This window comes from Phyllobates terribilis, unplaced genomic scaffold (genome assembly GCF_046119375.1).
Source record: "Phyllobates terribilis strain yellow unplaced genomic scaffold, ASM4611937v1 Scaffold_11__3_contigs__length_659146591, whole genome shotgun sequence".
Lineage (NCBI taxonomy): Eukaryota > Metazoa > Chordata > Amphibia > Anura > Dendrobatidae > Phyllobates > Phyllobates terribilis.
In genome coordinates this window covers 539,645,744-539,663,940 of record NW_027362771.1, presented here as the reverse complement: position 1 = coordinate 539,663,940, position 18,197 = coordinate 539,645,744, and the positions used below count along the sequence as shown (strand labels likewise).

The window sequence follows — 18,197 nt, the reverse complement described above, 5'->3', positions numbered from 1 at the left end:
TCGCTGTATTTGACACCTTATCAACGACCTCGTTAGCGATTCAGAACGGAGACACGTAGGCGTGCATAAATTGGACTTTTTCGCGCCCCTCGTCCCCGATTGGTGGTCGCTACAGCGTTCTCATTTTCCGCCGTGCATAAAGAAGGCAGCAGAATAGTGATTCCATCCTTTGTTTCTGACCTCGTGCTGGATTGCAGATCCTAGCAGAATTCTCCGGGCTGTTGATATCCGTTCATTCGACTGAGTCCTGATTTTGCGTAATTTTATGCACGCCTTTGTGACACAGTACAGTCCCTATCAAGCTGTGGATCGTTGAAATATTTGAAGTGTGAAAGCGTCCCAACGACCGCCGAGATCGTTAGTTAGATCGCTGGGGCGGCCGAAATCGTTGGGAAGTTCTGCATGTTTGACAGCTTCCCCAGCGATCACGAAACGACTCTCCAGCTATCCCAAAACCGTGCCGTAATAACGATCTCGCTAGTGATCTCGTTATGTGTGACGGGGCCTTTAGTCGCAGTGATCGTACGATTGACATGACGTACATATACTACATCGGCCGGGAAGTCCTTTCCGACGATGACGTATATGTACTACAAATATCAGGTATAGGTTAAGGCCAAGTATACACTACTTAAAAGTCTATGTGGCTCCTCACTATAGCTGCCACGCTTCTCTGGTGGAGACTCATTGACCGGAGAAAAAAAAAAAGGATCGGTATTCCCCATCTTCCTGTCGGGGGATAGTCAGGAAGGTCAGAACGGAAAGAGCTCCATACTGGAGTTCAGATTTGCCTGGTATGATTTTCAGGTGCCATGTCACATTGGCAGAGCCCATGAGGGGTCAGGAACAGATTTTACAACCTACAACTCTAAATAAAGTCATCTAGGGGTGCAGTGATCATATTGACACCACGTGTTAAACAATTTTATAACATTAAGCGGTGCAGAAAAAAAAAATTACATTTTTACCACTATAATGTTATAGCCCCAGATTTTACATTCTCACAAGGGGAAATAGGTAAAAATGACCACATAATTTGTAACTATTTCTAATGAACATGGCAATACCTCACATGCGGCTGTACAGTCCTTCTTAGCCACACGGTGAGACTCGGGAGGGTCGGAGCGCTATTTCACTCTTGGAGAACAAATCATCATAGAATAGTTTGCGGGCTCCATATACAGAGCCCCTAAGTGCTAGAAGAGCAGAATCCCCCCTCAATTGACCCCAATTTGGAAATTACAACCCACTGGGAGTTCATCTACAGGTGCAGTGACAGTTTTGTCTCCATGGGCGTTTTTCAGCAACGAGAAGCAATGGATGTTGCTAAGTGAAAATGCAAATATGCTGTTATAGTGCCCAGTACATTGTCCCCAGCTCATGATCTGGACCCCATAAATTAAGTGGGCTCTCCTCGCTACAGTAATGCCCAAGATGTGGACGCTAACTGCGGTTTAGGCACACTGTGGGGCTCAGAAGAGAGGGGGCATTTGAATTTGGGAGGTCAGATGTTCTTTTGGTGGGAGCCACGTCACATTTCCAGCGCCTTTGTGCTACCAGAAATGTGGAAGGCCCCCTATATTTCTGTTAACAGATTATGGACCTGAGTGGGGACTTATTTCTTGTGGGCTGAGGAGAAGCTTTTATTGGTAGCATTTTGGATCTGTTCACATTTATCCTGTGCTCTGCGCTGAGCATCTACATCAGGGTTTCCATTTAAATCTACAAGATTCAGATGACACCTGAGGGATCCATTCACTCTAATGAGCCAGGAGAGTTACTCTGGACTGTCTGGCTTCTGTTTGGCGGTCTTCAGCTTTTAAAAAGGTGCACAAAACTGTGGCCGACCAAGGTTTTATGCATGCCTAAAAAGATGGGCACCGCCGGATCATAGGCCAGACGGCATTCACGATGCCTTCATCGGCCTCATTATAGGGAATCTTCCGCCGGGGTTTCCGTCTGAATCATGCATTTCAGAGATTTACACAGAAACCCTGATGTAAGCGCTCAGCGCAGAGCACAGGATAAATGGGAGCCGAGACTTACTGCGATTTTTGGGAGGCAGAATACACAAATCAACAGCAGGTAAAGAATTGCTTTTACTTTTTACGCCTTTCCTCGTACAGTACAATTAGATGACTTTATGCTTCGGGTTGGTGTGATTACAGCGATACCAGATTTATATAGGTTTTTTTTTTTTTTTTTCCTTATGTTAGACTGCTGTCACACACTAAAAAAACCTTGTTTTTGTAAAAAAAATAAATAAAAATAAAATTTTGCAACGGGCAGTCGACATTTGTTGATCACTTTCTATTTTTGAGAGGCAGAATGAACAAAAAACAGCAATTTAGATTTAGTTTTTTACTTAGGCGATCTGCCTGTGTAATATCACATGTCTTATGCATTGCCAGGAGGGACTGTTACACCCTGCCTATGGCTGGTTCTCACAGGCCTCCATATCTAGACACCAGGTGCCATGACAACCACAGGCCTCTGTACCTGGACAACCACTGGCATGACACACAGTGACAGTTCAATTACATGATGGGTGTAGCACAGGGATGTCAAACTCAAACACACAGAGGGCCAAAATGAAAAACTTGGACAAAGTCGCGGGCTATCCAGTATACAGAAAACGGGCCCCACCTAGTCCTCCATCCAGAATAACGGGCCCCACATAGTCCTCCATCCAGAATAACGGGCCCCACATAGTCCTCCATCCAGAATAACGGGCCCCACATAGTCCTCCATCCAGAATAACGGGCCCCACATAGTCCTCCATCCAGAATAACGGGCCCCACATAGGAGTGGTGGTTCTGGTGTTGCGGGTCAAATATAATCACCCTGCAGACCAAAGTGTGACATGTATGGTGTAGCACGTCACGATGCGGGAACTAACACCTGCTCATGGAGTACGTTAAGTGGCTAAAAAAAAAAGTTTGTAAGCAAATTCTAAATTATTCTAAACTTTTACATACTAATTTATATCCTTTTTTTGGCTTATACAAACCGGATATCATTTTATGACAAACTATGCTGGGTGCACGGAACGCGCAAAACGTCTTCTGCCCATTTTATTATTAAGAGGAGGCATTGCATGAGATTTTCTCTGGTTGTCATTACATACCTGTGTCACGCACCACTGCCTCGGGCCTTGTGCTGCTCGGCAAGATCAAAAGCTTGCAAGAAGTACAGGAATTTCATCATCCCCTCCTCAAAATTCTAAATTCCCAGCACAGGCTGCCATTAACAAAGAATATTGTTGTGGATCAGGGCATTATCTCATAACCTCAGAGTATGGAGAAGCTAGCAAGGTGAACCCATTTTGAATTGATAAATGTAATTCTAAATTTCACCTATAGTGGCCACTGCAGGAAAAATAGAGCAGCCAATGGAAACTGCACAGTCTCATATTAAAAGGGGTTAATGTGAGGACCACGAGGCCACAGAAAATTACTATCGGGGCACGGCCTGATAAGTGGAAGTTACTGATTCAATAATGGAAATTTCAAGACTACAGAGAAAAAAAGGGCAATACTGCCCAGTACATGGCTAAAGGGATTGTTATATTGATGACTTATCCTTATGATAGGTCATCAATGTCTGATTGGTGGGGGCACGACACCCCATATCCCCACCGATCAGCTGTTCACTGTCAGCCAGAACTGCTCAGGTGCGGAGCCGCACAGCTCTGTTGACTGTATAGTGGCCGCGGCCGGGTACTGTACATCTGCCCCCTATTTAAAAATCAATAGGGGACGGATGAGCAGTACCCAGCCGCGGCCACTATTCCATCGACGGAGCTGTGCTGTGCGGCTCCGCAACTGAGCAGTTTTGGCCACTGCCAACACTGAGAACAGCTGATCATCAGGGGTACCGGGTGTCTCACTCCCACCGATCAGTCATTGATGACCTATCCTAAGGATGGGCCATCAGTGTTAAAGTCCCTGACAACCCCTTTAAAATACCAAATCATTGCAGGATACAGACAGGCCCAAGTGGGCAATGATGGAGGTAGCACAGGTGAAAAATACTGATGAACCTCAAAACCCCCACCATCCAAGGTGTGTACTTACATACTAGAGATGCTGGACCACACGCTTGATCTAATAGATTCACCCATACTAACAGGCATGGGGCAGTACATGATTTTCCCCTACACCATCCAGCAGTGTGAAAAAGGGCATGAGAGAAGTAATGACACAATGTTTTCTTGAAATGTTTATTTAAAAAAAACCAAAAAACTTCTGGGCCATATGCTGGTCAATGTAAAACATGATATTCTAAAGTCACATGTCCTTTAAAGATGAACCATCGTTTTAGTTATTTTTTCTTCATAAATCAATAGTACACATGAAAATAAGGAACTTTGTAATCACAGAAATCTGTTCCTTTCTCCCCCTGGACTGATCTTTCACTCTCAGAATTCTCAATCCATGGGTAAAATCTGTATTCAGTGAAGACATATTGTTACATCACTGAGATAGGAGATAACAGTTAGTGCTCATAAAGTTCTATGTAGGAGGGAGGAGCTTTGCCTCTAGCTCCTCCCTCCTCTACATATAATCTTATCAGTAAAGAGGAGAAGGCAGGAACTAGAGCTCCTGCCTCATTTCCTTTTAAAGAGATAACAGTTGGTTATTAAAAGACCCTAAGTAGAAGGGAAAGAAGGAGGAGCTCTGCCTATAACTCCTCCCCTTTTCTCCTCTACTGATAAGATTCTATATAGAGGAGGGTGGAGCTAGAGGCAAAGCTCCTCCCTCCTATATAGAACTTTATGAGCACCAACTGTCATCTCCTATCACAGTAAAGGGGAAAATCTGTCTTCACTGAATATAGATTTTACCTGTGAATTGAGAATGAAGGATCAGTCCAGAAGTTGGAAGAAGATACGATTTCCCTGATCAGATATATTACAAAGTTTTTTGATTTATAAAATAAAAACAACTGTTACTTTTTTAAAGGTGTTTAAAGGGTTTTCAGGTAAAAACAAGTTATCACCTATCTTAACTGCTAGATTAGTGGAGGTCCGACCTCTTGGACAACCACTAATCACCAGAACAGGATACCTGTGTCGCTCCACACATATTCTGAGCAAATAATGGAAAGACTGCAGAGCTCGGCTATCTCGGTCAGTCCCACAGACTTTGAATGCAGAGTTCATACCGATGGCCCAACCTTAAGATTTCCCATCTACATTTTATTGTAGGGTCTTACACTGGAAACCTCTGAAGAGCAGCACCTCTTCATTGTATAAGCAGGCAAGTGTTGCTCCTCCATTAGGGTAGCCGGCTTGGTACTACAGCTTAATCCTAGCAGTCAAGTATCTTAACGATAGGCCATCAATTATTACGGAAAAACCTTTTTAGAGAAGGTTAGTCTTAAAGAGGACCTGCCACTTCTCCTAAATATGTAATTGTGTAAATGTCACTGTTTTCCTGAATCTGATGATATTTTTTTCCTTTATTCCTGCACCAGTCCGGAGATATGGCCCCCTCTTCCCTGTATATAAATCTAGTCTTTACCAACTGGAAGTGGCCCTCAAAAAAAGTTAAGGATCATGCCCACTTGGATAACAAGATTAGAATTATATGCAAAGAAGAGAGGACTATATCTTAGGAATGGAGCAGGAATTAAAGAAAATCAAGGTGAGATTCAGAACAGCGGCATGTAGAGCGGGTTGAAAAAAATATATATTTATAGCAAGTGATGGGTCCTCTTAGCAAAACCAAATACATACATGTCCATAGCTTTAAAAAACAAAACCCTATATATCACCTATTGGCAACTCGCCCTTATTTTGGTACATATGGCTTATTCCTGAGACTACTACTTGGTCTTGAAGTTACTCTAAAGAATGTCAACTTTTAATAAGGCCATTATTAAGTTAAGAATACACAACGCATGCTGAGTAATGGAAGGAAGACAGGAGACATTCAATGAAAGGACTCCTATGAAAAATAATTTGATCTTCTCAACACATGGTTGGTTACCGGTCCATAATCTTTTGGTACTTACTCAAACATGATTTTTTTTTTTTTTTTCTAGGGGACATTATCAAAAAGACAGCTTACTGTAGAATATAATTTAAGTCACTGTTGTAGCATCCAACCCTTCTAGGATTCCTCACTCAGCGCCTCTCTCACATCGAGCGGCAGGGTCTCCAAAAGAGAATGCTCCACAATAAAACCAGGCTTCTTAAGACTGGTACATGACCCAAGTTCTTGAGGTAGCATGTCCAGCCTGTTCCCTTTTATATCCAGTCTTACTAAGGAGGTCAAAGATCCAATTTTGGGTGACAGACTTGTAAGTTTATTCTGACCCAACTTCAAAGTCTTAAGTCTTTGGCAGAAAAATAGCTCATTGGGGAGATCCTCTAAAAAGTTCCCAGTTAAAGCAAAGTACTGTAGCATCTGCAAAACTCCTACTTCTGGTGGCAGCTCTCGGATCTCATTGTAAGAAAGGTCAAGGTGACGGATTTTGGTACACAGGAATAGTGGAGGAGGCAGTATCAGGATCTTGTTGCGATTTAGACACAGCTCTTCAAGACCCTTGAGCTTGCGGATGTGCTCAGGGATATAGGCAATTTGGTTGTGCCACAATCGAAGAACGCTTAGTTTCCGGCAGTGCTGCAAACTTATGATTTCCTCTATGGTGTGCAAGCTGTTCTCCTTCAAGTCCAACATCTGGAGATTGTTTAGGCTGAAAACTGCATGAGGAATCCGCTCTAGATCACATCGAATCAGTTCCAAATCTTTCAACAACGAAAGCCTCTTTAAGGCGTTAAGCGTAAGGAGCTTGGTGCCATCGTTTTGTATACTGAGTTTCTGCAAATGGCTAGCCGCATCTGCGACCGTCTGAGGAACTTTGGAAAGATTGCTTTTCAGTATAAGCACCTTGAGACTTTTTAGTTCCCTCAAGCTTTCGAGAGTAGCATTTTTGGAGACATCCTGGGACAGGTAGCCAAACAGGTGAAGCTCCTCCAAGGCTCGAAGACTAAAAACCCAAAGTGGAATCTCTTTGACTTCATCAAACTTAATCTGAAGAACCCTAAGATTATCCCGGAGGTAAGTCAGAGAAGCATGCTGTACTTTAGCCGCGCAATTAAACAAAGACAACTCTTCTAACCTGACCAATTTGGACACAAGCGGAGGGATGACCACATCATTGAGCAGTTCCAGTTTAAGCGATTCCATTTCAGTCACCTCAAACACTGTGTCTGGCAACCCCGGCAGCTTAAAGAGATGAAGTTCCAGTCGGCCTTCTGGAGTATGCTGAAGTTTCTGTCTGAGTTTATCTGCTGGCCATTCATGGTTGAGATTAAGTTGCCTCAGACGACTTTCACTCACTTCTGACAAGAAGACAGCAAATCGTTTAGAGTAGAGGGAATCATATTGATCCACTAAATGGAGTACAAATGCAAAATCGTTTTTCACGTCAGGGATATCCCCAATCCCGGTTTCTTCTCGTACTGTTCTGAATGAGTACTCCTTCAAGGGACGACGAAAGAGCCAATAGAGTGTATAAAAACAAGTTAAACCATAAGCACCCAAGAAGCACAAGTAGCTGAAGGCCAGCTTGGAGAAGAGGTGGGCTTTAGTGTGGTTGCAGCAAAAACTGTTGTATCCAGTCATGTCCTCCGTATGTACGCTACATGGGACAATAAAGTGGATTTGTCCCACCAAGGCAGCATTGTAAATGGTTATTAGAACAAATTTGCAGACTTTTAATATTGTTTGACGCATGTACATTAAATAGAGAATATCACCTTCCTCCACATGGTGCCGGAATTTCTTGACCTTTTCAAATAAGGCCTTGGCTTGTTCGCCTTCTTTTTTGTCCAGGACACTAGCTGAAGGAGTGTCAGCCACAAATTTCTCAGGAACCGGAAGATCGGTGGTTGCCGGGCTCGTTTCATCAAAAGTGGTCTTTGAAAGGTCTCGGTCAGCAGTTTTCTCCTGCGTCGTCTCCCCCGAAACCTCAGAGAGAGCTCGAGTTGTCCATGGAGAATCAAAACACTTGCCCAAGATGGAGATGAAGTGTTCAATTTTGGAGCTTGTGCCAGGAAACTTGAACCAGAAATTTCCACAAATGATGAAAATGAGAGTGTGAATGACTACAAGGTATGGGAAGTACTTTGCATACCAGTGTAATGCAGTTTCATAGCACATTTGGTTAATGAAGCTGTACTGCTGAAGGTCCAAGTTATTACGTAGACCGTTCATCTCACGTGGGGTACTCGAAGAAGCTGGAGAAGGAGTGGTAATGGTCTGCTCTTCCTCGCTAGCATTTATGACTTGAGTGTCTTTGGAGTACTCTTTGCAGGTGATTTGAGAAACATACTCAGCAGAGGTATGGTTAGGCAGACAGATGATCTTATCCTGAGTTATCTGTGGAGGAAGAGAAAACATGAAGTCAGAAGGATTTTCCAATAAATCAAATTAAGGAAAGGAGAGAAAACAATTCTGAAGAATGGTCAGGAGTTATTGGGAAAAGTGCACAGGTTAATGCATAGGAGATGAATAACAAACGCTTAAGAGGTTCACACATGAAGGAAGATCAATGTGTGAGAGAGAATTCATAATGCAGCATAAAGTGGGAACACTTCCATTTTTATAAGGCCCATTAGTGGAGCTTGACTCACGATGCATTCACCCCTTAAGAACACAAGGATTGGTTGTGTTGTAACCAATTACTACAATCATCAATGATTCATAGTATGTCCATGCTAATTACAAGACCAGATTTTTTTTTTTTTTTTTTTTTACTTAATTCTTCATATAAAATATTTTTATCCTGATAAAAAGCACTCTGAATTTTTCCCAGACACCAACGTTGCTCTTGCGGTGATGTCGTTGGATCATTTACTATACTGCAGATGGGCTGCCGGACCTGCCTAACATTATCTTCTTCACTTTCAAGACCATATTTTAAAGTGAACCTGTCAGTAAGGATATACTTGGAGAACCTGAGATGCTGCTTGTTAGGGCAAGGAAACATTTCCAACCTTACTTATTCAGTCTTCATTCAGCGTTCCATTGTGCCGAAATTCATTTGTTATTATGAAAATTAGGCATGCAAGTGCACTGGTGAGCACATCAGCATCAGTGCACTTGCAGTCCTCAGCTCCTCTTCACATATCTCCATCAGCGCTGCCCCCGCCTCACTATTGACAGTGAAGAGCAACAGAACATCTGTCTTCACTGTGCATTAAGAAGGGAACGCTGGTGGGAAGAAGCCAAGAGGAGCCAAGTACTGCAAGTGCACAAAATACACCCACCAGTGTGCACTTGCAAGCCTAGTTTGCTTATGAGTAAAGCATGAAGTATCTTTCCTGCTCTATTATGCAGTACTACAAATTTCTTAAGCACTGGCAACCTTTAAATGTCATGACTTTACAACATTTTCCATGACAGTACTACAAAAGGCTAAATCTTTGTTTGCACCATCATTTTAAAACTCTGAATGAAGATTGGCATGTGCTGCAAGCTTTGATTCAATTTAAAGTCAGAGAGTAGGAAAAGAAGTTAGCGGCTTGCTCTGCATTGGTGCTGGAAAAGGGGGATAAAGGGAAAGCTGCCACAAGTGACGAAGAGATGATAGATCAAAGTTTGTTACTGCCATCTCTTGTAAAAGAACCTTTTCTCATGTTATCACACCCTATTTCCCATCACCACCTTCTATTATCTCTTGTACAGCTACTATTAACTCCAGAGGAAGGCACCAGGAACTTTTCCTCGTGTTTTCACACCCTATTTCCCCAACACAACCTGTTATTGTTACGTTATCATTACAGCCACTATTATCTACCTTTAACCCCAGGGGAAGACAACTGGAACTTTTCCTCATGTTATCACCCCTTTTTACCAATCTCAGATAAGCACTCTCTTACATTTGGGAGTGGGGTGGTGAAGGAACATCTTTTCTACAAAAAGGGTCAGAAGATGAGCAACTAAAGATCTAGTCGCCCCGTGCAACTAATAAGGACGTTTGTCAGGTGTGTGTTTATGGACATCTGGAAAATTTTTAGCCTCCTCAGTTTTGTGAATATGTGAAGATAAATACTGTACAGGCAGACAAACATACGGCTAGGAATACATGGTGTTGCAATGTTACATTACAGAAACGGTATCTAATGAGTGTTAATGGGGTTCAGTTGCAATCCACGATCTAGAGAATAGTTAACAGTTAAACCTGTTGGATTTTTGGTGCCACTATAGAACCAAATACAAGTCATGTATGACTAACTGTGATTTGGCAGTTTTTGAACAGTCAAAACGAAGCTCTAAAATATTCTGACAGCCCGTCACACTAATGGTGTCATTGGTCACCAAAATAGAAATACAGCCCTAGCATAAATGACCTATGTGCTCTGTACACTTATTTTGAAGTTTTATGTACCTCTGGCTTTAAAATTCTGCTTGGGTAAGAACTTTAGTCACAAATATGGATTTTTATGTTTTTTTTTTGTTTTTTTTACAAAACATGCATTGATGCAAAATCAGCACGTTACTGCAAAAATATATGGGTGTTGGGGGCGTACAAGATTTTAAATTGTATAATTCAGGCTTTATTTGCGCTGAAAATGTAAAACTAAATATTCTGGCATAAAAAGGTTTAAAAGGGATTGTAAAAATTAGACAAAGAAAAATAATGGTCTTTTCAAGAAACAGCGCCACTCTTGTACAGGGATTCTCACTGGTATTGCAGAGGAGCTCCACTTATGTAACCAGCCCAAATAGCTGTTTTTCTGCTGGGACCATGTGCAATTTGGGAAGAAACCCAGCTCAGTGTTTACCCAGTTTCCCAGCAGCTCCACCACAGGAGAAATTGAGAACTACACAGTGCCAACTAAAAGCAATTGGTTGTCTGTCCTTTTGGTAATCACTCTCAACAATGGCCAGGAGATGAGGATCCTGAAGAGAGGACCCCCTGTATTAACTAATTCCCTAATAAAAGCATATGAAATGGGTTTTTGAAACAATCGCATAACCCCTTAGGACATACGTGTCAAATTCTGACCTGCAGAGTGGTTTCATTTGGCCCGCAACACCAGAAACACCACCGCTATGTGGGGCCCATTAGTCTGTCCGGAGGCCCATGTGGGGCCCATTATTCCGTATGGAGGCCCATGTGGGGCCCATTATTCCGTATGGAGGCCCATGTGGGGCCCATTATTCCGTATGGAGGCCCATGTGGGGCCCATTATTCCGTATGGAGGCCCATGTGGGGCCCATTATTCCGTATGGAGGACCATGTGGGGCCCATTATTCCGTATACTGGTTGGCCGGTGACTTTGTCTATGTTTTTCATTTTGGCCCTCTGTGTGTTTGAGTTTGACATCCCTGCCTTAGGGGCTCATTCAATTTCATCAGCGATTTTGGTCAGTTTCATCAGTTTTTCTCCTATCAGCTTCTCCTATCAGTTCATGAAAAGCAGATATCACTCGAATGGCATCTGAGTGATATACAGTTTTTTTTCACAAAACCATAGACTTGCATTACCAATTTTGATCCGACACTTGGATCAACATCAGACATGTCTCTGTGATTTTACAGTAAAGAATGGAGGTAATGTCCTCCTCTGTCTTTACTGTAGAGTAAAATTACACAATTCTATCAGTATATAGCCGCCACTAGGGAGGGCCAACTTCAAAATATTCAATTATAGCTGCAATGTATAACAGTATGCAGTAGGCTCCCAAGCTCCCTCTAGTGGTGGCAGCAGAACTTCATTACGTAATTCTATGTCTATATGTGGAGTTTGGAGCTCTGTATCAGGAAAACGGAGCTTTAATCAGTATGAAGCTAAATCAAAAATAATCAGCACGGAATATTGGATGAAAATAGAAATCTTTCATCAAAACAAGTTCCCATTAGATCCTTTATGTCCAACGTTTTATCAAAAATGCATCAGTGGCCGACTCCCTCTGTTGAATAGTCAATAGGGCTCACGCAGAATTGCATGTACAGTTTGATGCTTATCAGTGCGTTTTCAGCTCTTTTGGAGGCCGGGAACAGGGAGAATTCACCAACTCATCGAGTCACCACATGGACGTAATCAATATAAACATGTCTGCCCTAGCGACATGTAAGAAAATCGTGCATCCAAACAGCAGAAATGGATACAGGTTGCATATGTTTATGCAGGGACATACTTCTAAAAGTGAATTTCATGTGACACAATAGAAAAGAATTGCTACAATAATCCTTTCTCGGAGAGGTTCTGCAGCAGCTGTAGTCCAAAGTATAATATGCAATGCCCCAAGCTACTGCAGAACAACTTTACAAGGAGTAAAGCATATCTGCAGATCAATACTATAGAGGACTTCATAGTTGCAGTAACAGTAAGAAGAAAAATAAAATATAGCGTCCAGCGATCACCAACCTGCAGGGTGCAACCGAAGACCCCGATCATGAGCATGGCTACGGTGATGTACTCGGCCAGGACATCCCACCAGGGTTTGAGCACTTTGAAGGCAGGCTGCTGCTCCGTGAACTGCTTGAACTCCGCCACAGGAATCATGGTGATTGCGATTCAGACTGCAGAGAAGGAGGAAAATATTGTATGAATTCCCATATTGTCCGCAGAAACCCCCCACCTGTCCATACAAGTGACCCACAGTCTTATGTATGGTCCTGAGCAGCACGCAGGCTCTCCGCAGTGCTGTGTACAGCCTACATGTTATCTGTGTGATGGCACCCTGCCCTTATCAGGCACCCAGTGACAGACCCCTCCACCCAATGGATGCAGAGGTTATGAACCTCCAGCGCGGGAAGGGTTAAATGAAGGCCTTACTGCAAGGAGGCGGCAACAGTGAGAACAGACCCTGGAGTATACATATATCCGATGCACTTATATCATTATCTAATAAGCATTATATATGAGGAATGGAAGGGAAGCAATCACATCTGTAGATATATACACACACGTAGATATACAGTACAGACCAAAAGTTTGGACACACCTCATTTAAAGATTTTTCTGTATTTTCTTGACTATGAAAATTGTACATTCACACTGAAGGCATCAAAACTATGAATTACCACATGTGGAATTATATACTTAACAAAAAAGTGTGAAACAACTGAAAATATGTCTTATATTCTAGGTTCTTCAAAGTAGCCACCTTTTGCTTTGATGACTGCTTTGCAAACTCTTGGCATTCTCATGATGAGCTTCAAGAGGTAGTTATGTTCTGCTACCAAAGCTAAGGAAAGAGAGGAGATCTGTCCCTACTATAAGACTCAGCTGAATCCCTACGATGTAACAGGGAACCTGATCCTGCGATCAGACCTGCTAAAGTCCTAATCTAGTCTGTACGGAGACCTATAGATGTGAGGAGGGAATCCCTACAAGTACTAAGGACTGGGAGGAATATGGGACACCTCCTAACAGAAATAGTAGCAGACAGACGAACAAACAAAATAGATAGAACATAGAGGTCCGTAGACCAAGCAAACTAACAGAGTTAGATACAGAGCACAGGCTAGCTAGAAAGTAGATATACAATGAAGTCCAGCAAAGCCAGAAGGGCGGAGCAGGATTAAATAGGCCAACAAGGTCATGTGACCAGCAAAGGAAAAAAAACCTAACAGCAAGGTTCTAACAGTACCCCCCCTTCTAAGAGGATCCTCCGGATCCCCTAGGACCAGGCTTATCAGGAAATCTCCTGTGAAACGCTCTGATAAGTCTGGACGCGGAAACATCATCTGACCTCACCCAAGAGTTATCCTCGGGTCCGAAACCTTTCCAGGCCACAAGATACTGCAAACTACCTCTATACCGTCTAGAGTCAAGGATGCGAGAAATTTCATATTCCCCGTCCTCCACCACCGGAGGAACAGAGGCAGAGGCGTCACCATCCGACACAACAGCTTTTTTTAACAGAGAGACATGAAAGACCGGATTAATTCTCCAGGAGGTAGGAACCTCCAACCTAACAGCAGATTGGTTGACAACCTGAAGCACCTTAAAGGGCCCTACAAACTTGGGACCCAATTTCTTAGAAGGAATCCTCAACCGCAGATTCCTAGAGGACAACCAAACCATGTCACCAACAGCGAACAAAACCTCCTGTCGTTTCCTATCAAAGTAGTCTTTAGATTTTCTGTTGGCCTCCTGAAGATTACCACGCACATCCGTCCAAACTCTTTCCAAATCACCGGAAAAATTCTCCTCCTCAGGCACGGCAGATCCCAACTTGGAGAACGACCCAAACGACGGATGTCTCCCAGAACAACAAAAAAAAGGCGAACAACCAGCAGAAGAAGATGTATGATTGTTCAGAGCAAATTCGGCAAGTGGCAGAAACTCAGACCACCCCTCTTGATTGTCTGCCACAAAACAACGCAAGAACTGCTCAACATCCTGGTTTTTCCTTTCTGTCTGGCCATTAGATTCAGGATGATATCCGGACGAAAACGACAAATGAATTCCCAACCTGTCACAAAAGGCACGCCAAAAACGAGCCACGAACTGAGGACCCCTATCAGAAACAATGTCAGTAGGAACGCCATGAAGTCTGACAATTTCCTTGACAAAGGCCTTAGCGAGAGTTTTAGCGCAGGGCAGTTTGACGAAGGGAACCAAGTGACACATCTTGCTAAAACGGTCCACGACCACCCAGATGACAGTAAAACCCTCAGAGGAGGGAAGGTCAGTTATAAAGTCCATAGCCAAATGTGTCCAAGGAGCACTGGGGACCTCCAAAGGACAAAGCAACCCCGCAGCAGGAGTATGTGAGGACTTAGATCTAGCACATATAGTACATTGGCGCACCCACTTAATGACTTCCTTCTGCCATCCAGGCCACCAAAAACTGCGACCCACCAGTCTCTTGGTCTCAGAGATTCCGGGATAACCTGCCAACCGAGATTCGTGACACTCAACAAACAAATCTCTCCTAAAGGTCCCAGGCACAAACAACCTCCCATGAGGAGTGTTAGATGGGGCATTCTCCTGAGCTTTAAGAATCTCATCTTCCAAAACGGAGTCTAAAGCAGCTATCACAACACCTTCTTGTAAAATGTTTTCCTCTTTCTCAGCACCGACTATGGGAGAAAAACTGCGAGACAAGGCATCCGCCTTAACATTCTTAGTACCAGGGATGTAAGTAACGGAGAAATTAAACCGCGAGAAAAACAGTGCCCACCTAGCCTGACGGGCATTCAGGCGCTTGGCAGCATCAAGATATATCAGATTTTTATGATCCGTAAGAACCTGAACGGGAAATTCCGCACCTTCCAAGAAGTGGCGCCAGTGTTCAAATGCGAGTTTAATAGCCAATAATTCCCGATTACCAATATCGTAATTCAGTTCAGTCTCCGAAAATTTTTTTGAAAAAAAGGCACAGGGATGTAATCCATCCCCGTTATCCTGAGACAATACTGCGCCAACCCCCACAGAGGAAGCATCAACCTCAACCAAAAACGGCCTAGTAACATCAGGCTGCATAAGGATGGGAGCAGAGGTGAACCTCTCCTTGAGATACACAAAAGCTTCAATGGCCTCAGAAGACCACTGAACCGCATCAGCACCTTTCCTGGTGAGATCAGTCAGAGGTTTGACAATACTAGAAAAATTTTTTATGAATTTTCTGTAGTAATTGGCGAAACCCAAAAACCTCTGTATCGATTTCAAACCAATAGGCCTAGGCCATTCCTGCACAGCCTGAACCTTAACCGGATCCATCTCAAAACCTTTGCTGGAGATAATGTAGCCCAAAAAACTAATTCTCTGTACAGCGAACTCACATTTCTCCAGCTTAGCAAAAAGCGAATTGTCCATTAATAACTGTAATACCTCACGCACGCTCCGCCAATGAGACTCCAGATCTGGCGAATAAATCAAAATGTCATCCAAATACACAACCACATTTTTACCGATCAAAGGTCTAAGGATGTCATTAATCAGATTCTGAAAAAAATGCAGGAGCATTAGTAAGACCAAAAGGCATAACCAGATTCTCAAAATGACCCACAGGAGTGTTAAAAGCAGTCTTCCATTCATCACCCTCCTTCATGCGCAACAGATTGTATGCCCCCTTAAGGTCAATTTTAGAGAACCACTTGGCCCCCAATAACTGGTTAAACAGATCAGGAATCAATGGCAGTGGGTAAGGATTGCGTACCGTAATTTTGTTAATCTCACGAAAATCCAGACAAGGACGTAAACCGCCGTCCTTTTTTTTTACAAAAAAAAATCCAACCGCCACAGGAGACTTAGAGGGCCTAATGTGACCGGCGGCCAAACTTGTCTGTATGTATTCCTCCAAAGCCTTCCTCTCAGGAATGGTAAGGTTAAATAAACGACTTTTAGGAAGAGTCGCTCCAGGGACAAATTCAATAGAACAATCATAGTCTCTATGGGGAGGCAAAACCTGCGATTCCTTCTCAGAAAAAACTCTCCAAAAATCCTGAATAGGAACAGGCAATTCTCCCCTATCCAAAGCTGCAATACGCCCGTTACAACACTTGTCATAACATTTATGGCTCCAGGATTTAATTTCACTGGTAGACCAATCCAGTACAGGATTGTGAAATTTTAACCAGGGCAAACCCAATATTACTGGAGAAGGCAAGTTATTCAACACTACCAAATCCAATTTCTCATGGTGAACACCATTAATAGTGAGAGGAAATTCACTGACCTTGAGAGTAATATTCTTCAAAGGGGAGCCATCCACAGAAACCACAGCAATGGGGGATGATAAAGGTTCAGGTTTTAAATTGAGTTTTTCCACGAATCCCCCATCAATTACATTCAGTGTAGACCCGCAATCAACAAACACCCGAAATTCCATTAATTTTTCCTGAGCAATCGTGGAAGCAGCTAAAAATACACCCTTGGAATTTAAACAGGCAATACGGGCATGACTGACCATTTTTTTTTCTTTCTTCATACGAAGCTCACAGCCTTTAATCAAATGACCAGATTTTCCGCAATAGAAACACAAGCCGTCTGAAAAACGACGGTCTTTTTCTTGAGAGCGAGGTGCCACCGATCCAATCTCCATCGGTTCACCACTGTTAGTACACACATTATCATAACCAGAAACTGACATAGCAGAGGATTTGCTCTCATTAACCCTAGCACGCAGTCTTCTATCCACCCGTATAGCTAATTGCATAGCCTGTTGCAAATCCTCAGGTGTAGGATAAGCAATTAGCAGGTCTTTAACCCTTTCACTGAGCCCAGCAAGAAATAGACTTTTCAGAGCAGAATCGTTCCACCCTGTTTGAGTGGACCAACGACGAAAATGAGTACAATATTTTTCGACATTACCTGATCCTTGTTTTAAACGTCTCAACTCGGTCTCAGCTGATGCCACACGGTCAGGATCATCATATAATAGTCCTAAAGCAGAAAAAAAACTATCCACTGATCTGAAGCATGTATCACTAGGTTGCAAAGAAAAGGCCCACTCCTGAGGCTCTTTGCGCAAAAGTGACATTATGAACCCTACGCGCTGGGATTCATCCCCAGAGGACTTGGGTCTCAAACGAAAATACAATAAGCAAGCATTTTTAAATGAAAAAAATTCTCGATGTTCACCAAAAAATAAATCCGGCAAACATACCTTAGGCTCCAAGAAATATGCTCCAGGACAGTTACTCACGTGCTGACGGAGCTCGGCCACTTCCAGAGAGAGTCCCTGCAGGTGTTTAGCCAAATCCTGAACCGACACCATGATGGAACAAAAAAAAAAAAAAAAAAAAAATCTTTCCTTAGAGAATTTGCAGGCTGGACTTACTGTTATGTTCTGCTACCAAAGCTAAGGAAAGCGAGGAGATCTGTCCCTACTATAAGACTCAGCTGAATCCCTACGATGTAACAGGGAACCTGATCCTGCGATCAGACCTGCTAAAGTCCTAATCTAGTCTGTACGGAGACCTATAGATGTGAGGAGGGAATCCCTACAAGTACTAAGGACTGGGAGGAATATGGGACACCTCCTAACAGAAATAGTAGCAGACAGACGAACAAACAAAATAGATAGAACATAGAGGTCCGTAGACCAAGCAAACTAACAGAGTTAGATACAGAGCACAGGCTAGCTAGAAAGTAGATATACAATGAAGTCCAGCAAAGCCAGAAGGGCGGAGCAGGATTAAATAGGCCAACAAGGTCATGTGACCAGCAAAGGAAAAAAAACCTAACAGCAAGGTTCTAACAGTAGTCACTGGAAATGGTCT

General features: G+C 43.1%; 1 protein-coding gene across 2 annotated transcripts in view; it reads right to left on the bottom strand.

Annotated features, from left to right (window-relative positions):
• Positions 1-4,170: 4,170 nt before the first annotated feature.
• Positions 4,171-18,197, bottom strand: part of LRRC8E (leucine rich repeat containing 8 VRAC subunit E) — a 38,857-nt gene continuing 24,830 nt past the window's right edge. Inside the window, exons 2-3 of one of the 2 annotated variants that reach the window (XM_073653870.1) lie at positions 12,388-12,542; positions 4,171-8,390 (exon numbers count right to left, since the gene is read on the bottom strand). In XM_073653870.1, coding sequence (XP_073509971.1) covers positions 6,117-8,390; positions 12,388-12,525 — 2,412 coding nt within the window. In that variant the 5' untranslated portion in view covers positions 12,526-12,542 and the 3' untranslated portion in view covers positions 4,171-6,116. The remainder of the gene's footprint in view (positions 8,391-12,387; positions 12,543-18,197) is intronic. The other variant, XM_073653869.1, reaches the window with a different exon arrangement.